Raw genomic sequence first — 24121 nt, 5'->3', positions numbered from 1 at the left:
TGATTTGTCAGTTATTCAATTTGCTGGATTTGAAAAAAAAAAGGTAGGTTGCTTTTTTTATTTTATGAAACAGCTTCTCAGTTTATTTTCTTTGAAGATTTACTATGATAAACTATGTCACAACTTATATTGTTGTGGCAACAAACAACTACATTTGCCATCTCAGAGGATTTGTCCACATTGCCCATACATACTGTAAGCTCTATTATCTGTAGTGGACAAACTGAGGCTAACCGTGTTGTTAGCATGTTTAACATCGTGGTCTAGCTAGACCCCTTTTGTTTTTACTACTGTCCAAACAAAGAGCACAGAACAAAGCTTTTCAGCAGCAGACAGAAATTCAGACAAGAGGCAGTACACTGCAGAGTTTCATCTGAATGTTAGTTTTGTTCTTGCTGAACATGTGTTGCTTCATTTTGAACTTTCTACCCATGGCTTTAATCTGGCATTTGACACCCTGGCTAAAGCAAACATTAACATTACTATAGCTGCTACACTCTCCAACCCCACACGACTTATAAAGTTGTCCTGAAATTTGCACTTGAATCAGGTGCTAAAAAGGACAGGATGTAGACCAATCCAACATAACCTCTGTTTAACATTTATTTCATAATCTTATCTTGAAGGATGTTTTAACACATTTCTTCATCCCGTCTCTAAGATATTTAGGCTTATTTTATGAAAAATGCCTCCATGTCTATTTTTTTTCTTAGAACATCGTAATGTAATTTTTTGCATTATTAGTATTTTATTGTTGTTAATCATCAACGTTGGGTCAGTTACATTTAAACAACAGTTGGTTGTATAACTTACACCGGAGAAAAGTGCTCCGTCTGTCAGTTAAGAGCCTAAACACCAGCTAGATGTTTACGTAAATACATCGTTTTACTATAAGCTAACTATGAATTGGTTGACTTACTTGTACGTGCTTATTGTTGTGTGTCCTCTTGTTGTTTACAACCGTAATGTCGCGCCAAGACTTTATTGCACAGGAAGTAACGACATTTTCCCGCGGTCTGTCACTGCCGTGGGTGTATTCTTGCAGCTCTTCGGTTTCACAAAAATATCCTTAAAACAAGAGCCAAACCCTAAATGAGATGAATTATACCGCGACTGACGGTCTCCCCCGGCGGTTCACATTCTCCCGCGGCCACCGGATATAAAAAAACACCAATAAATAGCAGCAGATGTGGCAGTTCAGTCGGGCGAAAGTTGGTTCTCTCGCAGAGAGAATTGCACTACTATGCCGGGCGTCGCTATCCGCCTACGTCATCACAGCGCGACGTTGGAGACAGGGGCGGGGTGGTAGCGGAGACGTAGTTGACCCGGAAGGATTTGTGTCTCACTCACATGTGGACAGGATTTTAACAGCAGTAACGGGAACGTGCTTGTGTGTTGTGATACAACCTAACACAGACAAGCTCGTAATGAACCTCACAGTTTGCTTTAATAACAGTAAGTCAGGACACCTGTTTGTTGACCGCGCGAGCCCGTTTCCGCTGTAGATCGCTCCCCCACGAGCGACAAATGATAGGATGGAAAATTTAGAATTGAGCCTGTCATCACTGGGCACCATATCCAGACATGTTGACAAAAGTCACAACGAACTCAGCCAATATCTGTCAAAACAGGTAAGATATGTTGATTCCTGGCTTGCATGGCACATAATAATGTATTTACAGTTTAATTTCACACTGTGATTCAAAAACGTGTCCTCTGCGCAGCAAACAGTAACCTTCCCTTCACATGTTAGTAGTCAGTACACAAATCAGATAGTTTTTGTATATTCTGTGTGTATGTTGTGCTAAATCAATGCTGGTGCCTAAACTGTAAATATTTTGAAGAAACATTGGTTTATATCAGACTTTTTCTTTAAAAATATAATTATTTCATTGGTGCCCATGTGATCTCTCCTCAGATATGGAACCAGCAGGACAGACAGTGTATTCTGGAGTGTTTGGCCCAGCTGCTGTTGGAGAAGGATTATACGTTGCTGATAGCACGACACCTGCGGCCGCTGATTCTGGACCTGTTGGAGCGGAACGCAGAGAGGGTCAGAGTTGGCGGCAGGATCAACCACGACCTCCATGAGCGCCTGTGTGTGGCCCTCAGCAAACTCCTCAGCATCAGTCCCGATGCACAGGCGTAAGTGGACCCTGTTCTCGCCACACTGTGCCTTTTGAAATGTTCACTCACTTCATCCTACCTGTAAAGATGCTGATCCTGACTTTGGTGCTGCATCTGTACACATGGCCAGATTAACCTGGTTGGGGCCCCTTGGGAAAAATGTGTCAGGGGGGACCTTTTCACACCCTCTACGACCACTTTTTCTCTGTCTGTATTTTGTTTCCTTTCACCTTCACATAGTCAAAATAAATATATATCTAGGAATATGACATTTTTGAGCAGATTATAAATATTAATAATAAAGGTATTATGACTAGGGCCCCCCCTTACAACACAGGGCCTGAACATTAAAGGAGTGGTTTAACATTTTGGGAAATAAAGTTACTAGTTTTCTTGCTGAGAGTGAGATAAGGAGAAAAATGTAGGGTCTGTGCATTAAACACAGCTGAAGTAAGGATGCAGTAAGCCTAGCTTAGCATAAAGACTGGAAAGCAATGGGAAAAAGCTAGCCTTGCTCTGTACAAAATTCAAAAATTGACCCCTCAGTAACCCTAAAGCTGTCATATTTACATTATTTATCTTATTTGTTTAATCGGGGCACCAACATTTAAAAATTTAAAAATGTGTGCTTTTAGGGGAGTTATTTGCTGGAACTATTTCTAGGCGAACAACAGCTGGATGCAGTGTCTGTGCATGGCTTCCTGAAGTCTTGTCCATCACAGTGAAGTTCCTGGGTTTGGTGCCATTGTGCTTGTCAGGAGAGCAAAATTAAAAATCTGTGCTCACTGACTGTATTAGGCAACCTGTGCTGTGGCCAGAGACTCTGCACACAAGTGTCAGGCAGATGGATACACTGTTGTTTGTCAGGAAGTAGTTCCAGCGCTTTACTACCTCTAAAATCACAAGTAGGTGTTTTCGCATTTCAGTTTATGTACAGATTATATAAATGAGATGCAGCGTGTTATTCATTGAGCTTTAGAGGTGTGGGTAGGAGTATACTTGAACTCTGGACAGAGCTAGGCTAGCTATGCTAAGCTAGGCCATACTAACACACAGACATGAGATTAATATGGTTCTTCTCTGCTAACTATTAACTTTAAGTGCAGTGTTCCCCCTATCATTGCCTTGGACCCCCAACAGGACCCCCCTGCCCCCAAGAAGAAAAAAAAAATTATTCTAATTTCCTAATTAATAATAATTAATTTTCTACTCTTCTCTGTTAGGTTTGCTGCAAAGTACTTCGACAATGCCCCCCCAGTGTTTCAGAGGCTCTTCTTCACCAGTGAAGAGTCATCAACTGTTCAGTATGGCCCCCGGAGGATGAAGATGCGGGACCTCATGGGCGCCACCCTGCGCTTCCTACAGAGCGATTGTGCCAAGTTTCGAATGCTCTGGGACTGGAGTCCCTGCGTGTCCCAGCTGCTCACCAGCGACGTCATGGTCCGAGGGTACGTACCTGCTTCCTCTTTACACCTGTAGAGGCTTCGTGGTCCACACGTAAGAGGGTAACTCTTCTAGTCATTATTTCTACTTCATTAAGTTTTGGCAGTCAGCGAGCAAGGACTTGAAACATTGCTTGTCAAAGTAATGTTGTCATTTTCCGGTAGATTTTCCCGCCTGATAATAATTTAGCTTTGAAATGATGTTGACTGTGATGGGTTTTTCAATAAGGTTCAAGCCTTTTTAACAGAAGACATGCTGCCGTGTCACAGTAGGAGAAGCTCAGGTGTAAATAATTAATTGATTGATGTTCTGTATTCTGTTTAGCTGCCTCAGTTATAGGCTCCAGGTGCTGGCTCACTGTCACACTGTCATAACTGAACAGAGCCCTCGTTGTTAATGTTATTAGTCGCACCTGTGCTTTTCTTATTATCACAAGTCAGATTGTCTATTATTAGAAAGGAAAATCTCCCCAAGAATCTAAACATCCATGATATGCTTTAGAAAATGGTCAAAAATGATTTGAGCTCCAACACATTCAGTTTGAAATACAGTAATGGATGCTACATTAAAGCGCCAAGTCTCAGCTTTAATTAGAGTAAGTTTCTGTCAGCATTGAAAGAAGTTTGTGATACATCCTTTTTAATGCAGCTGACATGATTCATTTACCACAGTGGCAGTAAATAAGGCAGGAAACCTGGCAGCGAGCAGTAAACCAATAATCTACACTCAAAATATCCCTTCAGCAAACTATTGATCGCATCATGTGGTCATATTTTTCTACAATTTATGGTTGTGACCCTCTGTGTTTTCCCTCCCATATCGGTCTTTGTTACAACAATATTAAACTGTCGTATGCCTTTTGTACAATGTTTTTGCTCCCTGCTTATTTAAACACACCGTGTTTTCCCATTGTCTCCAACAGGTACACTGCCCACTGTTTAGCACTGGTCTCTCACATGACTGATAATCAGAAAACCATCTTTCTGAGAAAGGTGCTGTCGAATGATGAGATCCTGCACATGAAGATCAAGTACGTACCTTTGTGTCTATTATTCATTCAAATATTTAGTTTGGATGCTCTGAATGGCTCTAAAACAGCACAGTGTACTGTATGCATATAGTTATACTTGTACACATATTCCTTTTAATATCCCTGTTTGATGAATGGATGAGTCAATGAGAGGGAGTTCATAAACTACAAGAAGAAATAAGCATTGTTTGCCTTTAGCCATCTGTAATAAGGAAAATGATTCTGTAATTATGTTTTCTAAGCTGCATGTCATGACCTTTGTTTCTTGTGTAGAGCTTTGGAGGAAACTCAGCAGCTGGAGGTAGAAAAGGCCCTGGTGTTAGCCAATCAGGGCTCTGTGATGTGGCGCCAGGAGAAGGCTAATAAGTTTACCAGGGGCCAGGTGGTGTCAGAGGACCTTTCCCAGAGCGTCGTAGCAGTCTGTGGGGTTGTGCTCCCCAGGATAGCTCCCAGACAGGCCGAACAGGTACGTGCCCTGTCGCATGAAACTGCTGCTGCTTCTGCTTTTTTTCCCATAATTTACAATTCCAATACCTAATGTTGTTGTTCATAGGTGAACCAAAAAGATCTGGTGCTGGTGGACTCGACCTGCCGTAACCTGAGAAGACTGGCGCTGGCTGTAGCTTCCCAGAAGCCCGTGCTCCTCGAGGGTCCCATCGGATGCGGTAAAACCGCGTTGGTCGAGTTTACGGCCGCTGTCACGGGACACACGAAGGCCACAGAGATTCTCAAGGTCCAGCTCGGGGATCAGACCGACAGCAAGGTGAGAGAGCGTGGATTCAATCTAAACTAAAAGGTTCATTCCGACAATTTTACACAACAAATTAGATTTACTGGTTCTGAGGAGTGCTGCTCTCTGAAAACAGTCTCTGACAGGCTGAAACAGGCTCTGGAGAAGTTGTGAGTGATGTTATCTGTAATAAAAAACAAATGGCATTACCCCTCGACTTAAGACTCTGCACTGGCCACCTGTGTCTTTTTTAGAATAGATTTTAAAGTTCTTCTACTTGTTGAAGCTTTAAACGGCCTCTGTCCTCCCTGTGTCAGAGATTGTCTTTCATTTTATGTTCCTCCCGCATCACTAAGGTCCTCCACTGCCTTTCTTTTAAATCTTCCTTTATGTGTGAAATACTGCTGAGGCTGCTTTTTGTTTTTATGCCACTGAACTGTGGAGCGGCAAAATCTCTTGTTATCTTCAGAAAGAGAGAGTGTGTGTGTGTGTGTGTGTGTGTGTGTGTGTGTGTGTGAGAGAATCACTTTGGGCTACATGTTTACATGAAAGGTGCTGTATAAATTGAGTTTTATATGTGCTTGGACTTAAGGCGTAAGATTTTCTAACACAAAGCCTGAACTACAAACGAGGAGGTTTGAAAGTAGTGAGCATTCAAGAGGCAGTTACGGTCAAAGTAAAGACACTGTGAAGTTGCATTATGGGAATTGCGAGATCCCTACGCTGGAAACTGAAAGTCAGGAAATCTCGGCTTCGAATGTGACCATGTTTTATTAATATGTCACTTGTGAGCCCCCTCCTTTTTTTTTTTTTTTTATAGAAGTGCAGTACTAAATTGCCGGAGTGCCCTTTTAACAGGCTGAAAATTTGCCCTTGTGTTGTGTTTGTGGGACAGATGCTGCTGGGGATGTACCGCTGCACTGATATTCCAGGGAAGTTTGTGTGGCAGCCGGGAACACTGACACAGGCGGTGTCTAAAGGCCACTGGATCCTGTTGGAGGACATCGACCACGCACCTCTGGACGTGGTGGGTTGAAACTTGTTGAGAAACTGTGTAGATACTCTGTATAGCTCAGCCCGGACAGAGGTTTTATTACTAAACCTTCTGTAACTTTGCCACCACCCACCTCTGGACTGACCTGTTCTCTTGTAGATTTCTGTGCTCCTGCCTCTAATGGAGAATAAGAAGCTGATGATTCCAGGACGGGAGGATTGCATCGATGTTGCGCCTGGATTTCAGTTCTTTGCAACAAGAAGGTAAGAGTGTCGTTAACACCTGAATGTAAGTATGCAACAGCAGCTCTGTTGTCAGACCATGTTTAAAGGTTCCTGTTCTTAATGGCCAGAGTCAGAAAGTTCGCCATTGTCGCCTCCTCTCAGCTGCATCTGCTCGTTTCCCCAAAACTCTTGTGTCTTTTGTGCGTTTTTGTAGATTAGAATCGACAGGCTACACACAAGAACCACATTTTCACCTAGTCGCTTACACATGATACTCAATGTTTATTTACCTTTATCACTGAATGGCTGTTGAATTTTCTGTTCTGAAACGTTACAGAAGTTGTCAAGACGTAAGTGACAGGTAAAGTAAAGTAATGCTTGTGATCGGCAGGATGTACCACAGTGGTGGCAGCTGGCACAAGCCGCAGAACTCTCACGCGGTGCTGCTGGACAAGTACTGGACCAAGCTGCAGATGGGCAACATGACAAGAGAAGAGCTGAAGAAGGTGAGTGTTGCTTGGCTTTAATATCGTGGTTAGTATGTTGTCTGAATCATATTTTATTTTTCAGCAGTTTCCTTAATATCAATCTTACTTGTCTTAAGTTGCTGCTGATCACAGAATCTGTCCTCGTCTCTCTCTGCGTGCAGGTGCTCATCAGCAGGTACCCGAGGCTGACGGTGGTGGCAGACCGTCTCCTGGACATCTACTGCCAGCTGACCGGGGAGAGACACTCTGACTCGGACACAAGCGGCGTCCAAACCCCCGACGACTCGCAGCAGCACAAGTCTGAGAACAAAGGCACACCGCTGGAGGGGAGGGCCCTGTCGCTGAGGTCATTAGACATTATTCAGTCAGCCTGACAGTGTGTTTGTGTTTTTGTTGTGGGGTTTTTTATTTATTTATTTTTTAAGTCTTGTACTGATTTACATCTAACTCTTATCCACCGCCAGTCACTTGTCAGCATTATCTGCACCGTTACTGTCTAACAGCAGCAGGTCATCCCGATTGTGCTCATCAGTGAGGGCAAACATAGAAAGCTTTAGCCCTCTTTGTCCTTACATCTGTCAGCCCCCCCCCCCCCCCGTCACAACTCACACCACCAGCCAGTCTGCAGCAGCAGCCTCCGTGACTTTAATTAGCTTTCCACTAGCTGCTGCTGTGGTCAATAGGTTATTGATTGGACTGTCCTCTGGACGATGGGCTGGAATCACAGATTCTCCTGGTTATATCAGGCCATCCTTATTAGGTAACGGCTTTATTAATACCTCTTCACTCAGAGACATCGCTCAGCCGCCCTGACACCTTTTTGAATTTTCCATAAGCTTTCTGTCTGGTGATGTGTTGGTGAAGATTCAGACACAAATCAATGCCCTGCCTGCTTTTCATGGATCAGTGTAATTGACTTTATAGCTCGGCTGGCGATGCTCATCTGTGCTGGTCTCGGTCATTAGGAGTTCATGGTGTAAAAGGTCCCGTATTTTACACCTCTGTGTTTTATTTGAAGTGTTGATCCATAAAAAGATATATTTGTGGTTTTAAGAACCAAAAACCATCTCAGTGTAGTTTTACATCTCCTCTCTCAGGCTTCTAGTGACAACAGGTCGGTGAGCCAATCAGAAGAGAGGAGGCTCTGAGCCTCTCTTCGGATTGGCTGAATAAAAATATAGAGGATTTCAGGTAAACACTTGAAGAAACCAAATTCTGCAAGGTTGGATGGTGGGTCCATGTGGGCGGGGTTTGGGGTGTGGCTGAAAGTGGTGACTTTCAAAGTTACAGAAGTCATGACGGCTCGTTTTAAGGCTCATTCACTGTTAAACAGCATAAGCCTTTAAGCTATTAGTAATACCAGCTTTCCACATTCCAGGATAAAGGAAAACTCTGCTCATTTCAGCTCATTTCATTTCATACACACTAACAACATGTTTTCATGTGTTACTAGTGCATATGTGGAATAGAAAACACAGTATCTCTAGTCCAGTTGCATCTTTTGTTTAAACTTTCCATCACGAGTCCGTCGTTGTCATAAAAGTGGAATTATAAATTGGTGGTTCACTTTAAATGTTCATTTCCAACTCTTACACATCGTACAGGTCTATTGCCTGTATGTCCCTACATGCAGAGCTCTGTTTCAATAGCCTCCACTTCATGCTGTATTTTATTTGTCCTGATCATCCTATACAATATATACACCTGAATAACAGGCTGATTTGGGGATTGTAATTGCCTTGAGTAAATGCCTTTCACTCCACTACTCATTCGTCATCCAGATATAACATATTGTCTCCTGTGATCATCCAAAATACATAAAAAAAAATGTTCATTTTCATTTTCTTCATGATTCCACAGGGACCTGTTGAAGTGGTGCGAGCGGATCAGCGTCAGCTTCGATAGCACTTCCTCTGCCACAGCACAATACGTCTTCCAGGAGGTTCGTGTCTTTCCCACGTAACCGCGCATTTAGTTGTAATTCGTGTGGCATTGCTCGGTTATACCACTCCTTAAATGGATTGTAGATTCAAGCCAGTGTGTCAGAGCGCTGTCTGGACAAGTCGCTGTGTTTCCCTGTGTCTTATCTTCACTGGCTGACACGTTCTTGTGGTTTTTCTCCCTGTTAGGCTCTCGACTGCTTCACAGCCATGCTGTCTCATCCTGAGAGTCGGCTGCGAATGGCTGAGATCATCGGAAGCAAGCTCAACATCTCCAAAGAAAAGGTCAGCAACAACCCTGCAGCACTGATGGTTTTTGGCATACAGTGAATGGGATCTCTACATGAAGAAAATTTCAGCCCCTTATAGTTTGAGAATTGCTGTAACCAATATGGATTTTTTTTTTCTCTTTATACAAAAAAAAAAACACATCTTGTAATTGTGACTCCCGGCTGCTGTTTGTTTCCAGGCCCAGCACTTCTGCCAGATGTATCAGCCCGGCATCTCGCTGACCGAGCTGGAGGTCTCAGTGGGCAGAGTGACCCTGGTTCGAAAGCAGACCGAGGCGGTGCAGCTGAGTGTGTAAGTGGGACATCCTGTGCACCCGGCCCCCTTTGACTTTTGTTCACCCACTGATAGAACCAAATAGACAAATAGACCCACTGCTGCTAAATTGAATTACCGTTGAATCGATTTGGAACTACATTACGATAAACAAACCCATCTAATGGTTCCGCCATCGGGAGACGCCCAAATATTCACATTGATTCTTTCCCAAATCCAATATGAGTGGGTGTCAAACTTTTAGACTGAAACAAAGTGTGAACTTTCATTGTAGCATGCAACAACTGAGATCAGTGTGTGCAGCCACTGTGGTAAAGTAATCTGAGGGCATTATACTTGACTTTTGATGTATTACATGTATTAAAAAGCCGTCATTCATCTTTGTTCAGAAAAGGAAGGGTTGTCCTCACTAGAACAGCACATTAGACACTGCATATTCTCTAGTTAGTTGTCAACTTCCAGGTCATTAAATGTGTTTACACTGGAGACAAAGTAATGTAACTTTATCACCAACTTTTATCACCAGTATCCGCATCCAAATACAGCCCACTGTGTAATCACTGACCGTGTTTATTATTATTATTATTATTATTACGAACAGGGAAAACCAGACGTTCGCTGCCACTCGCCCCTCTGCTGTGCTGCTGGAACAGCTGGCAGAGTGTGTGTTCAAAGGAGAGCCTGTTCTTCTGGTGGGAGAGACGGGAACCGGAAAGACCTCCACTGTGCAACACCTGGCCAGAGTCACAGGTGCTGGTTTGACCCTTGAGTCCTCCCGTCCACCTGTTGAAATGTCATTGAACCCTAAATCGCTTTATTAATGTCTATAACTGTGTTCACACCACTGATTCAAATGCGCTGTATTGTGTGTTCGATCCAGGACACAGGTTGCGGGTCGTGAACATGAACCAGCAGAGTGACACTGCTGACCTGCTCGGAGGGTGAGTGACATGAACGTTTTGCATCAAGTCTCTAATTCGAATGAACGAATTAATTTGAATTATGCTTAAACTTAAAGCAAAAAAAAAAAAATTCATTAATTTAAAATTCATTCAACATTTTTGTTCGGCCTCAGGGATACTCACATTTGTTGATGGAAAAAATGTTCAGCACAGTTTTAAGAAAACACAGACCTGGTCGATCACCATTCTCCATCAGAATTACAGAATTGTCTCAGAGGAGTTCCTCAAAGTTCGTCCCACATTTCTGGGAACTCTAGTTTGAAACTTTTCTGTCTAATGTAGGTACAAGCCAGTGGACCACAAGCAGATCCTACTCCCCCTGCGGGAGGCCTTCGAGGACCTCTTCTCCCAGACCTACTCCAGGAAGCAGAACCTGACCTTCCTGGGTCACGTTCAGACCTGTTTCAGGGGGAAGCGCTGGCAGGATCTGCTCAAACTCATGGACCACGTCTGCAAGTCTGCTCTCACCAAGGAGCTGCAGGAGAAATCAAACGGTAGCGTATCAGACCGATGATAACAGTGTGGTGTGCTGCTTATTGCAACACGACGAATGACGGATATTTGGTGTGTGTGTTTGTGCAGCTTCCTTGCTGCAGGAGCAGTGGGAGGCGCTGGCTGCAAAGCTGAGTCAGACCCAGCAGCAGATCCGAGCCTGTGAGACCGCCATGGTCTTTGCCTTCGTGGAGGTAAACGACTTAAAATCTTCTTAAAGGGACAGTGGGCAACCTAATTGTTAAGACACATGAAACACAACCCCGGCGTCATTAGTTTGATTCCACCCAGGGACCTTCGCTGAATGTCTCCTGTGACGATAAGAAGCTAAACAAGTGTCTAAAACTGTCACACACACACACACACACATATTCATGCACAGGTGTGTATGGCCTGAGCTTTATTCCTGCGTGTCCTCTGTGCAGCTGCTCTGACCCCTGTGTGTTCCTCTGTAGGGAACGCTAGCTCAGGCAGTGAAGAAGGGTCACTGGGTCCTGCTGGACGAGATCAACCTGGCGGCAGCAGAGACCTTGGAGTGTCTGAGCGGACTCCTGGAGGGCAGCGCCGGGTCTCTGGTGCTGCTGGACCGCGGAGACACTGGTGAGGAACATTTGGGTCGAGGGGTTTGATGAGATTTGATCAAATCCTGTGATGAAAACATTCAAATTGAGCCTTTAACACTTAACGGACACTCGATGTGACATCACACTGATTGGCCTCGAGTTGTGTTACTGTCATTAATGTATTTGAAATGTATGAGAGAGTTAATAATATTGTTTGTTTTTGTTTTCTTTAATCAAAGAGCCCCTGATTCGCCACCCAGACTTCCGACTCTTTGCCTGCATGAACCCAGCTACTGATGTGGGGAAGAGGAACCTGCCTCTGGGCCTCAGGAACAGGTGAGCGTCATGCTGGACTGATCTGTTATTTCAGTTTTCAAAGATGTTAAAGAGGGAAAGAAACGCCTAACCACAGCAGTAACACCACATCTCTCTCTCTCTCTCTCTCTCTCTCTGTGTCGCAGGTTCACTGAGCTGTATGTGGACGAGCTGGAGAACGATGGAGACCTGCGGATTCTGGTCACAGACTACCTCAAGTACTTGAATCCCCACAGGAGTGTCATCAGTGGCATCATAAGGTCAGCACGTACCGCAACGCTGCAGCAGGTCAATTCAAGTTAACACTGTTGTAGTCAGTGATGAAAGAAACTGTGGCTCTAAATGAGTTTCCCTATGTCTTTGTAAGGCAGAGAGAACATGAGGGAACATTGCGTTATGGATTTGCTTTATTTTTGGAGAGGATTTATAACCCTCAGGCAATACTCGGGGCTGAAGAAAGTTTTGGGCGTCCAGAGAAGAAAAGAAAATTTAAGGCAGTAAAGCCCCAGGGGCTGGTTTCTACAAAACACCTTAAGTTCTACTGAAGTATGAAACCTAAGGTTTAATTTCTCCTTAGCTGAGGGAGTCACCGAAGGATCTCTTAGAAGATTTCCTTAGTTGAGAAAAAAACTTTTGCAGATTCCCATATTAGGCTCAAACCGGTTGCCAAAGGATTCCTTCATTTTTCTTTACTGATTGTGTTCGTGTGCAGTTTTTACCTGGCGGTACGAAAGGAGGCCAACTCACACCTGGTGGATGGGACGGGGCACAGACCCCACTACAGCCTGCGGACCCTGTGCAGGGCCCTGAAGTATGTGGCAGCGAACCCCTGCAACAGTGTGCAGCGCTCTCTCTACGAGGTAGGGCCCGCACAGACAGAAACAGTCTGATACATGTCCCCGATCGCCTGCATGTGCTCGGAGCTGACCTTTTCCCTGCTCCATGTTTGCAGGGTTTCTGCCTGAGCTTCTTGACTCAGCTGGACAGAAGCTCCCACCCTCTGGTCCAGAAACTGGTGTGTCAGCACATCCTGATGGGAAACACCAAGTGTCTCAAACAGGTAAGAGACTCTCAGAGCTGGAGAGAGTGTGGAGATAGTGACACTTCTCAAATTGTCTAGAGCCTGTAATTTCTTTGGTATTTGTGGAAGGATAATGAAAAGCCTCTTGTTATGTTTCCTGCAGCCCATCCCGGCGCCCTCGGGACAGCCCAGCGTGGAGGTCGAGGGCTACTGGGTGTCCCAGGGGGAGATGGAGCCAGCGGTAGACCCCAGCTACATCCTCACCGCCTCAGTCAAGCTCAACCTCCGTGACCTCGCCAGAGTGGTATCTGCAGGGTAGGAAAACTGTCGCCCAGCTTCACCGCCTGCTCATGACCCCCCACCCCCCACCCCCCCAAATCAATGGGTTCATTTATGAGTGTCTAGACGTTCATTTTGCCGGAGTTAATTCTGGCCCTTTGTTGAAAGAAGGCACCAGAGTGCACGAGGACAGAAGTGTGGTTGGACTGAATCCGCCTGCAGGCAGGAGGCGATTAGTTTTTATGCCTCTGTTTGGCTTCTGTTAAGGACAGATGACATCCTGATCTCCTAAGAGCATTAGCGAGGTCGGCCGTCGGTGTTGATGATGCTGATGTCGCTATGACTGTTTCAGTTCATCCCAAACAGCTGGATGGAGCCGGGGTCACGTTGGAACGGGGACAGAGACAAACACAAACTGTCAACAAAAAGTTATCACGCTGGCAGCAGGTACATTCGCTGACAGTTTACGATTGTATCAAGGGAAATGCTACAGGGGCAAAACTCCTCTGATATCTGGGTTCCTTCTATTATACGAACTCACCGAGCTCTTTATCCTGCTCCATGTTGACGTGATGACGTCACGTCATTTCTGCAGATTTGTCAGCTGCGCGTTCACGCTGTCTGCCGACTGGGGAGGCCCGTCGTGTTCACATGCTCATGAAACCACTTTGAGACGCCTTTTGTTTTGCGACATGGAGCATTAGGGATGCACATGATCAGCAGCAGCATCTGGCTGGGGAAGGAACAAGGCTTTTGAGAGATGAAGTGGTACCAACTAGAAATACTTGGGCTCACCTTCACTCATGAGCTCCCCGGCGGAGCACTGAGGGTCTTATTGAGGTGTGTGGGGTGGATGTCACCCAGGGACTCCATAGTGTTCCTGGGGAGGGGTTCACTCGGAGGAAGCTGCCTGATCTGAACCCGAGTGGTGTCAGAACACCCTGAAATCGATGATGGACTCTGTGGCCATAATCATCAGGTCATCAGGTGCTAAGTTACGACGTATTTTTCTCGTCACCAACAGTAAGTGGGGAAATATCGAATGTTAAAACATTTTTCTCATTTTGCTCATTTGTTTTTGTCAACGCCGGCTGCTGCATGAGTCAGCGCTTCCTCCTCACCACTCAATACCCCGGCTGGTCAATTTGGTGCACTCAGGTTACAACATCAATCTACACTGAGCTCATAACACATCAGTGGTCTGTCCTCTCATCACTCTCTCCCTCTCTCTCTCTCTCTCTCTCCATGTTCTGGCCTCACAGGACCCACCCGGTGCTGATCCAGGGGGAGACGTCTGTGGGGAAGACCAGCCTGATCTGCTGGCTGGCCGCGGCCACGGGGAACCAGTGCGTGAGAATCAACAACCACGAGCACACCGACATCCAGGAGTACATCGGCTGCTACTCCTCGGATGACAGGGGCAAGCTGGTGTTCAAAGAGGGTACGAGGACTCTGTCACAGATTCCACACGTTCATACATGCAGTACACACTTTTTTTTTTTCATATCTAGGTGAGATATGATGTAAATAAATTTAAGAGTAACTCAGATTTTAGATTTAAGGCAGATATTAGCAATGAGAGAAAGTCATTTTTCATTGCATTTTCATTTATTAGAGGAATAAACCTTCTTCCCTGAAAAGACCCACATCAACACTGAATGTGTCCTGCTATCAGCTGTGTGTGTGTGTGTGTGTGTGTGTGTGTGTGTGTGTGTGTGTGTGTGTGTCTTTGTGCCACAGAGCTCCACTCTTCTCCAAAAACCTTTTAAAACATCAATGCGCAGCAGGGATGCAGGGAGCAGGGATGTAGGGACTATTGAGGATACAGAGGTCACGTCCTCAGTGGGGTTTTTTTTTTTTCTGAGAGAACGGCGACCTGAAATGTTCTTTACATGATACGATAACATCTGACAATTATTTCCTTTATTGATAAGTCTATTGATTGTCTCCTTTACTTTTGGTCGTTTAGTCATTTCCTTCTCATTTATTTATTAAAAACTCAAAGATCATCGGGGTCATTGGCAGTGAAGTGGAGATGCAGTTATATGATGATGCATTAGATTCCACTGACTGGCACTTTGCATAATGAATCCATTCATCCAGTGTTACACACCGCAGCAGCATTTCCCGCGTCTGCTATCGAACTGCGGCGCCGCCCTAGACTAACACGCCGCTCGCTCGTGTGTCCGCTCCAGGCGTCCTGATCGACGCCATGAGGAAAGGCTACTGGATCATCCTGGACGAGCTGAACCTCGCCCCCACCGACGTCCTGGAGGCTCTCAACAGACTGCTGGACGACAACAGGGAGCTCTTCGTGGCCGAGACGCAGGAAGTCATCAAGGCTCACCCCAGGTTCAAGCTGTTTGCCACCCAGAATCCCCCGGGGCTCTACGGCGGTAGAAAGGTATACCGACAATTTAAGCTGCGTATGAATCTGCCTCTTTTTTTAAGTTATTTTTGGGGGGATTTTATGCCTTTATTTGAAGGGACAGTGAAGATAGACGGGACACAGGTCGCCCCTTAATCTTTAATATAATGCCCCCCCCCCCCCACCTCCTCCTCCTCCAGGTTCTCTCCAGGGCTTTCAGGAACCGCTTTGTGGAGCTGCACTTCGACGAGCTGCCCAGTGGAGAGCTGGAGACCATCCTGAACCAGAGGTGCCGCCTGCCCCCGTCCTACTGCGCCAAGCTGGTCAAGGTCATGCAAGACCTTCAGGTGACAGTGCACTCCTGTATTTATATCTACTTTGCTTATCTCGTCGCGTTACCCACCGAGTTATTTGGCTGATCCTGTCTGTAACTGTGCGGATTGTGTCTCCAGTCCTTACGCCGGGGCTCCTCCGTGTTTGCGGGGAAACACGGCTTCATCACCCTCCGAGACCTGTTCCGCTGGGCCGACCGCTACAGGCTGGAGGAGCAGACGGAGGCCTCCCAGGACTGGCTGCAGCATTTGGCGGACGACGGTGAGGCTTTCGACCAGCCGACACCTACGCTCCCACTGGGGGGGGGAAAAAAAAACCCCTAAACAAAAGCTGTCGTCTCCTCCTCCGCACAGGATACATGCTGCTGGCAGGACGGGTCAGGAAGCCGGAGGAAGAGGCCACCATCCTGTCCATCCTGGAGAAGCACTTCAAGAGGACGGTCAACCCTGAAAACCTGTTCTCTCAGAAACAGGTGACCAGCCAGTTCAGTGAGTAGAACATTACTACGCACGCACCGATGCATTAACAGCTGCAGTTCACATACTGGAACTCTATTAAAAGTTTGGATGAATAATCAAATATTCGGTTGATCACCTGACACCAAACAAGACACACAAAGACGCTACAGACACACACTTCCTGTTTTAATTGAGAATCGAAGCAGATAATGGAGCATGGCGCTTGTCTGGTGAACACACGGTCACGTTTTCTTGACGCTCCGATCTCCAGGTCCCTTCATCGACAGCATCGCCGGAGTTCCCGAGGAGTTCCGCCATGTGGTGTGGACGCATGGCATGAGGAGGCTGGCCGTGCTGGTGGGGCGGGCGCTTCGGTTCGGCGAGTCTGTCCTGCTCGTAGGAGACACCGGGTAAGAAATACGTGTGTATATGTGTAACACCGTTTCTTGGTTTATTTTCTGCACAAGCAGTTATTTCGATCATCGGTCATCTCTCTTCCTGTTCCCTCACCAGATGTGGAAAGACTACAATCTGCCAGCTGTTTGCCGCTTTGGCTGGACACAAGTTTTTTTCAGTCAACTGTCACCTGCACATGGAGACGTCCGACTTCCTGGGAGGCCTGCGACCCGTCAGACACACGCACCAGGTACTGACGAGGCCGCCGCAGCTGCACATGTCAAATCTGCACAGGAAGAAAAAATTATAGACAAGCAGAGTCAAACCCCAAGATAACAATTACAGTAAACGCTGACGTGAACCTTCTCACTATTCCTGAAACTTTGTGTGTGTGTGTGTGTGTGTGTGTGTGTGTGTGTGTGTGAAGCCGGACGGCGAGGACTGCAGGCTGTTCCAGTGGCATGACGGCCCCCTGGTGCTGGCCATGAAGGAGGGCGGGGTGTTCCTCATGGATGAGATCTCCCTGGCAGACGACTCGGTGCTGGAAAGACTCAACAGGTACACACACACACACACATTTATTTATTAATATCAATAAATTGTGATATGCGACACTCTCAGGACAGATTTTTTTTTCATCCTGAGTTGTATTTCCTATCACAAACTACACTTAGATGACGCTTCTATTATAACCACCGTTGACCTTATTTGTATTTATCTACTTATACTTTTTATATACTTTTTTATATTCTATTATAACAAACACATACACACAGCATCAGAAACAATCACACACATCTCTTAACGAGGCCCACGACTCAAGTTTAAATTCATCTAGTAACGATCATGTAATTAGATTTTCACATATTGAAGTATTGAACGAAGCGAAAGCGATAGCAGTTTTTATAGAATGAAAAACCACATTTTGCCCATTAAAATATGGACTTGGATGAGACTTGAAGCTTTTACTGCACCTGCTAATGACAGTTAATGAGGCTTGTGTCGTGTCGTCACACGTGTTGCGTTTGTGGGCAGCGTTCTGGAGACGGAGAAGTCCCTGGTGCTGGCAGAGAAAGGCAGCGGAGACAACGACAACGTGGAGCTGATCAGAGCAGCCGAGGGTTTCCGCCTGGTCGCCACCATGAACCCTGGAGGAGACTTTGGCAAGAAGGAGGTAAGACGTCAATTTGAACCTTTCACATGTGTTTTAACATGTTTTTTTTTTCTGACTTGGTGTGCGTGTCTGTTTTTTTGGGGACAGCTCTCTCCTGCACTCAGGAACCGTTTCACAGAGATCTGGTGTCCTCAGAGCAACAGCCGCAGCGACCTGGTGCAGATCATCCAGCACAACCTGCGCGCCGGCCTCTCACTCGACGGTAAAGTAGATCGGAGATGATGTTTAAAAACAAAACACGTCCAGGTCGTAGGTTTGACCTCTGGTAACCTTTTAAACACCATTATTACATAGTCATTACATCATCACAGTTGCTGATATACGATTAGTCTTAAGCTACATAACGATCCAGCCCTTGGTCAATACATAAGCAGAACAATTAACGTAATCCCGACCATGTTACTGATGTTGCCTCTCTGGATCCAAACCCAGGCTGCGATATCGCCGAGCTGATGCTGGACTTCATCGAGTGGCTGACCCGGCAGGACTTCGGCCGCCGCTGCATCCTGAGCGTCAGAGACATCCTGTCGTGGGTCAACTTCCTCAACACCGTGTGCGAGCGCGACGAGGACGGCTTCATGACCATGGGAGCCCTGGAAGACGAAGAGGAGGCGGAGTGGGACCTCAGACTGGACACTGTGACCGCCTTCATCCACGCCGCGTGTCTGGTCTACATAGACGGCATTGGCTCCGGTGCGCCGACGGCTTCTCTTCACTCCCACCGAGAGCTCGTCTGTCGAAGGGCGTGTTTCGGAAATGTGATCAGGTGTCTCCGTTTTTTCTTGCAGGAACCACAGTGTCCTACGCAGACAACGCCCTCCTGGCTCGCCGGCTGTGCCTGGGCTTCCTGCAGCAGCGGCTGAGCAAGATGACGAAGCTGGATCAAGAGATGATGGACGCCCTGCGAGTCTATGACAGCGGCCTGCCGCGGAAACCCCAGTGGGGAGAAGACTTCTTCGGCATTGACCCCTTCTACATCGCCTTAGGTGTGGATTTAAATGTTTCCTGATAAATCTATGACGCTAGATGCAATTTTAATTCCATTTACTGCCTCATTAGATTTTGGTGGTCAAAGGTCAAAGGTCACGGTGACCTCATGAAACACGTTTTTGGGCCATAACTCAAGAATTCACTCGCTGATTATGACGAAATCTCACACAAATGTCTGCGATTAAAAAATGATGCAGAGACGATATTTTATATCTAAAAGGTCAAAGGTCAACCTCATTGTGACATCATAAAACCATTATTCTTCTTTTGCAGGAACGTTCATATTTAAAGCGCCGTCTTCTTATCGGCCAAGCATGAGAACACATACAAGCAGCTTTAAAACCAGCAGAACTATAAATATGTTTGTTCTGCATTTCTTTACTAATACGAAGGTGCAGTTGAGTTTCCCTCCTCCTGACTGAATCGAACGGCTCATGACTCTGTGTTTCCACCCAGGGCCTCAGACCGAGAGCCGCAACCTGTCAGACTACGCCATCGCAGCGGGCACGACCGCCATGAACGCCCAGAGGCTTCTGCGGGCGCTGAAGCTGCAGAGGCCCGTGCTGCTGGAGGGCGCGCCGGGTGTCGGTAAGACCAGCCTGGTGGCGGCGCTGGCGAAGGCCTCTGGGAACCACCTGGTCAGAATCAACCTGTCCGAGCAAACGGTAAGTCTTTAAGTTCAGAAGGTCTTCGTCAGGCGTTGAAATAAGCTTCAAAGACTAAACGGCTCTGATGCTGACGGCGTGTGCCCTCCGACAGGATGTCACCGACTTGTTTGGGACCGATCTCCCGGTGGAGGGAGGGAAAGGAGGGGAGTTCGCGTGGCGTGACGGCCCCCTTCTGGCGGCTCTGAAGGCAGGCCACTGGGTCGTCCTGGACGAGGTTTGTTCGGCGTTCGTTTTTGTTGCAGATCACTGTAAAACGGCGACGATGTAATCGGTAGTTTCACGCTGACTTGTCTCGCTCCCTGCGCTCACAGCTGAACCTGGCCTCTCAGTCGGTGCTGGAGGGTCTGAACGCCTGCTTCGATCACCGAGCAGAGATCTACATCCCTGAACTGGGCCTGAGCTTCCAGGTTCAGCACGAGAAGACCAAGATCTTTGGCTGCCAGAACCCCTTCACTCAAGGCGGCGGGCGGAAGGGACTTCCCAAATCCTTCCTCAACAGATTCACACAGGTCAGGAACAGTCGAGATTACATATACTTTTATTTCTTTTTTTATTAACCATTTGTTGAACTATAAAACAACTCAAATCCACTGAGGTCACAGATCTCCACATGTTAGAGTAAGAACTTGTGAGACACACACACCTTGGTGTGACCTGACCGTTGATATAATTTGTCAAACTCAAAATCTTATTGATCCTCATCTGAGCCCCAGTGAATGTGTTAGAGTATGTTTCTCTTTCCTCCCTCTTCATGAAATCTGACTCTGCGTTTCCAGGTTTTTGTCGACCAGCTCACCAGCAGAGACATGGAGTTCATAGCCGACTCCATCTTCCCCAGCATTGACAAGGAAATCATTGCCAAGATGGTGGAGTTCAGTAACAGGGTGGGTTTCTCTTCCCTCGCTCATGTATGTCTTTGACTCTCTGCCGCAGCGGCTCCCGTAGTTGTTTTAAAACTGTTTCCTGCCTCTCGCAGCTCGTCCAGGAAGTGAGTGTGGAGCGGCGGTGGGGTCAGAAGGGAAGCCCCTGGGAGTTCAACCTGCGCGACATGTTCCGGTGGTGTCAGCTGATGCAGGCCGACCAGTCGCCGGGATTCTTCAGCCCCGGGCAGCATGTCGCTTTGGTGTACGCCGACAGGATGAGGACGGAGGCTGACAAGGCTCAGGTATTCTGCTCCACCAGAACTCGATGCTTTATGTTCCCGGCGTTGTGAAGTGAATAAAACACTCGTGTCCTCGTGTCCCCCCTCAGGTGCTGTCTGTGTTCAGGAAGGTGTTCGGGGAGGACTTCGAGCCGTACAGCGGCTCCAGACAGTTCCACATCACTCCACTCAACCTGCAGGTTAATTTAAAAAGAAAAAACACAGAAACCTCGTCCTGATTCTCGCCAGCGATTGTTGTGAACAAAGTTAAAGGTTTCTTCTCTCGTGGATTGTCCTTGTAGGTGGGTTTCTCGGTCCTGCAGCGCAGCGGCGGAGCCCCCGTGGCCCTGGACCCCCCTCTGTCCATCACACACCAGGCCCTGCGGCCCCTGGAGTCCCTGATGAAGTGTGTGGAGATGGGCTGGATGACGATACTGGTCGGCCCCACAGCCAGCGCGAAGACCAGCCTGGTGAGACTGCTGGCCCTGCTGACAGGACACCGCCTCAGAGTCATGGCCATGAACAGCGCCATGGATACCACCGAGCTGCTGGGAGGCTTCGAGCAGGTAACCAGGAAGTCATGATCCTAGTTTCCCAGACCGCTTCACCATCTGAAAACATCAGACCGCATCAACCTGCACTCTCTTCCTCATCTCCAGGTGGATATCATGCGACCCTGGCAACAAGTGCTGGAGAGTGTGGACTACATAGTTGCCATGGTAATAAGACGGGGCCTGATGTCATTGGACGTGGGCATCCAGGACACAGAGTTCCTGCTGCAGACGTGGGGCCTGTTCTGCCACTGGCTGAAGGAGAAAGGGCTGCAGAAAACCGGAGGGACGGTCGACTCGGAGGCTCTGAACAAGCTGGAGGTCATCATCCTCCTGCTGCAGAAGCTCAACACCAAGCTCAAAGTCTTCACAGGTAACGGGGGATAAAGGGGAAAACTGGACATAAGAATGAGAACAAGAGAGTATAAGAATGTGTTTCCACTGCCGCGAAATGTCCGTGTTTTGTCGTCCAGACATGTCCAAGCTGCAGATGGACTTCACGCTGCTGAAGGAACGTCTGGCTCAGCTGGAGGACGGCTGGACGAACGGAGGCTTCGAGTGGTTGGACGGCATGCTGGTGCAGGCCCTGCAGGCTGGCGACTGGCTGCTCATGGACAACGTCAACTTCTGCGGGTGAGGAGGGAGAAGTGTTCGAAGAAAACCGTCTTTTTCTAAATCCCTTTAAATGCAGTGATGTTAAATGATGATGATTGAACGGCTTAAATTGAGTGATTTGAACTGATTGTGTTTTATCTGCTCAGTGCCTCCGTCCTGGATCGTCTCAACGCTCTGCTGGAGCCTGGCGGATCCCTCACCATCAACGAACGCGGCGTCATAGACGGGAAGACCCCCCAAATCACCCCACACCCAAACTTCAGGTAGTGAGAATAATGACAGCTCGTTCTCTTCTTCTTTTTTTTTTGTGGAAGTCGTTGAATAAGCCCGTGCTCAGGTGATGTGTGCGCTGTGCAGGTTGTTCCTGACCATGGACCCTGTGCACGGGGAGCTCTCCAGAGCCATGAGGAACAGAGGGGTGGAGGTCTACATCCCCGGGGAACATGAGGGGGTCTGCTGGGACTCACTGGACCTGAAGACCCTGCTTCACACAGCTGGGGTGACCGGGGACTGTGTGTGTGATCTGCTGATTGAAATACACAAAGGCATCAAAGCCGCCATCTGGGGTAAGTACTGAATATCACGAACAGATGAATGGACGGTCAGTCCGGCTGCAGAGTCAAAAGACTCTCTGGCTTCCGTCTTTCAGACTCCCCTGCCTCCTCCTTGGCCTCCCTCCTCCATGCTGCCACCCTGCTGTCCTGCCAGCTGCACAGAGGAGTGGATTTACCCAGCGCCCTGCAGCACGCCTGTGGGGAGGCGTACTCCCTCTGCCAGCGCACCACTGCCAGCCAGAAGGTATCGGTTATTATCAGTTATTACCGTTACCTACTGTAATATTTCTGCAAAATTAAATCTAATGAGCACATTCATGAATAAACATCACCGCGCTCTTTCCCCCTGCAGCAAGCCCAGCAGGTGATTGAGCAGCACTTGGCCATCCTCGACACGGAGGACTGGGGCAGCGGGCTGCTGTGTGCGGGGGTTTGGCCCGACGGCTTCCCCTCCGCTCTCCTCTCCACCGAGGACTCATGCTTCTCCGCCGTTCTCCGAGACGGACAGGTCCTGTCGTTTTGCCTGAACACCCTCAGCCTGCAGGGCAAACGGTGAGGATGGCGACAACAGCAGCATGAGTCTGCAGCGCACGACGCATCAGTGCTGAAGCAATGTAGAAAAAGATGAAGTAGAAACACTGAAACGTAATTTAAATGTTAAAGAGTTTGCGGTTTCAGTCTAATTGTAGAAGGTGCTAGCAGTGTAAAAGGTGAGGCCCCACCCAACATCAATATGGTCAAAAGTCATGAGTCTATTATTGTCTGTGTGCGCAGGAATCGGCCACTGAGTCTGAGTGACCTGCAGAGGGCGCTGCAGAGCAGCGGTGTCCATGAAGGCCTGGTGTTCTCTGACGGAGTGGTGGATCTGGAGGAAGGAGACGCTCTGAGGCTGATCCCCACAGCGGTGAAACTGGTCACAGAGAGAGCCTCTCATGGAGACTGGATCCTCCGCAGCAGCTGGCTCTCACACCTGGGGAAGAGCTACAAATACGCCCCTGGTTTGTTACTCTTGCACAGTTTTAGACTTAAAATACAGAGGTTTTATACTCAAAACAAGGTGTTCATGCGCAGTGACAATATATTTTACTGTAGAATTATCCAGCACTTTGGATCCTTAAACTATGCCGTTCTCGACTCTTCCAGATTCAGCGCTGGTCCAGGTGGAGGCGGGAAACAGAGCGCTGAAGGCCGTGTTTGGTAGCAAACTTGCCTCTAAGGGCAAATCACTAGCAGAGTTGCTCCAGCCTCACAGCACAGGTAAAACCTTTTTTTCTGGATCTTCCATCAAAGTTTTTTTCTTGCTCTTTGAAAGTTAACTGAAGGGAGGTTGGCACTCGCTGCAACTCTGGTTTGAAGGAAAACTCAATGCAGGCGAGTGCATGTATGTACCGTCTCAGGTTAGTTGGAAAAGTTCAGAGAATAATTTCAGTGTTGAAAACTTTTTTAGATTTTTAGAAATAAATTTAGTTTCCAACCGTCTGTCAGAACGATAGTCGTAGAGTTAAAAGACGTCTCTGTCAATCAACAACTTAATAATCATTGTCTGTTATGTTGCAGATGAATACAGGATTCTGGTGGACATGCGCTGGAACAAACAATATCTGGACATTTTAGCCAATAAGTGTAACTTTGAGGACGAGGAGAGATACATGGAGTTTCTGGAGGCGCTGAACACGGTTGCCAACAGGTAACAGATCGACT

General features: G+C 47.3%; 1 protein-coding gene across 1 annotated transcript in view; it reads left to right on the top strand.

The window, feature by feature from the left end:
- Window positions 1-1398: 1398 nt before the first annotated feature.
- The window catches only part of mdn1 (midasin AAA ATPase 1), a 42571-nt gene continuing 19848 nt past the window's right edge, over window positions 1399-24121 (top strand). Inside the window, exons 1-51 of the mRNA XM_022769056.1 lie at window positions 1399-1631; window positions 1919-2145; window positions 3351-3575; window positions 4493-4600; window positions 4874-5066; window positions 5154-5363; window positions 6226-6357; window positions 6484-6587; window positions 6940-7054; window positions 7198-7382; window positions 8897-8978; window positions 9166-9261; window positions 9446-9558; window positions 10142-10290; window positions 10421-10481; window positions 10785-10996; window positions 11085-11188; window positions 11450-11594; window positions 11797-11893; window positions 12019-12132; window positions 12585-12732; window positions 12825-12932; window positions 13057-13208; window positions 14435-14613; window positions 15368-15576; window positions 15741-15887; window positions 15993-16134; window positions 16227-16361; window positions 16603-16741; window positions 16845-16977; window positions 17155-17285; window positions 17763-17901; window positions 17989-18103; window positions 18334-18594; window positions 18690-18887; window positions 19348-19556; window positions 19651-19773; window positions 19871-20068; window positions 20336-20443; window positions 20536-20724; window positions 20811-20900; window positions 21003-21266; window positions 21360-21624; window positions 21725-21884; window positions 22013-22129; window positions 22224-22432; window positions 22516-22664; window positions 22773-22972; window positions 23195-23418; window positions 23564-23677; window positions 23978-24107. Coding sequence (XP_022624777.1) covers window positions 1536-1631; window positions 1919-2145; window positions 3351-3575; window positions 4493-4600; window positions 4874-5066; window positions 5154-5363; window positions 6226-6357; window positions 6484-6587; window positions 6940-7054; window positions 7198-7382; window positions 8897-8978; window positions 9166-9261; window positions 9446-9558; window positions 10142-10290; window positions 10421-10481; window positions 10785-10996; window positions 11085-11188; window positions 11450-11594; window positions 11797-11893; window positions 12019-12132; window positions 12585-12732; window positions 12825-12932; window positions 13057-13208; window positions 14435-14613; window positions 15368-15576; window positions 15741-15887; window positions 15993-16134; window positions 16227-16361; window positions 16603-16741; window positions 16845-16977; window positions 17155-17285; window positions 17763-17901; window positions 17989-18103; window positions 18334-18594; window positions 18690-18887; window positions 19348-19556; window positions 19651-19773; window positions 19871-20068; window positions 20336-20443; window positions 20536-20724; window positions 20811-20900; window positions 21003-21266; window positions 21360-21624; window positions 21725-21884; window positions 22013-22129; window positions 22224-22432; window positions 22516-22664; window positions 22773-22972; window positions 23195-23418; window positions 23564-23677; window positions 23978-24107 — 7853 coding nt within the window. The 5' untranslated portion in view covers window positions 1399-1535. The remainder of the gene's footprint in view (window positions 1632-1918; window positions 2146-3350; window positions 3576-4492; window positions 4601-4873; window positions 5067-5153; window positions 5364-6225; window positions 6358-6483; window positions 6588-6939; window positions 7055-7197; window positions 7383-8896; window positions 8979-9165; window positions 9262-9445; window positions 9559-10141; window positions 10291-10420; window positions 10482-10784; window positions 10997-11084; window positions 11189-11449; window positions 11595-11796; window positions 11894-12018; window positions 12133-12584; window positions 12733-12824; window positions 12933-13056; window positions 13209-14434; window positions 14614-15367; window positions 15577-15740; window positions 15888-15992; window positions 16135-16226; window positions 16362-16602; window positions 16742-16844; window positions 16978-17154; window positions 17286-17762; window positions 17902-17988; window positions 18104-18333; window positions 18595-18689; window positions 18888-19347; window positions 19557-19650; window positions 19774-19870; window positions 20069-20335; window positions 20444-20535; window positions 20725-20810; window positions 20901-21002; window positions 21267-21359; window positions 21625-21724; window positions 21885-22012; window positions 22130-22223; window positions 22433-22515; window positions 22665-22772; window positions 22973-23194; window positions 23419-23563; window positions 23678-23977; window positions 24108-24121) is intronic.

Source organism: Seriola dumerili, unplaced genomic scaffold (genome assembly GCF_002260705.1).
Source record: "Seriola dumerili isolate Sdu_G_001 unplaced genomic scaffold, Sdu_1.0 BDQW01000025.1, whole genome shotgun sequence".
Classification (NCBI taxonomy): domain Eukaryota; kingdom Metazoa; phylum Chordata; class Actinopteri; order Carangiformes; family Carangidae; genus Seriola; species Seriola dumerili.
The sequence above is the reverse complement of the archived record's forward strand: the minus strand, read 5'-3'. Positions and strand labels throughout refer to the sequence as shown.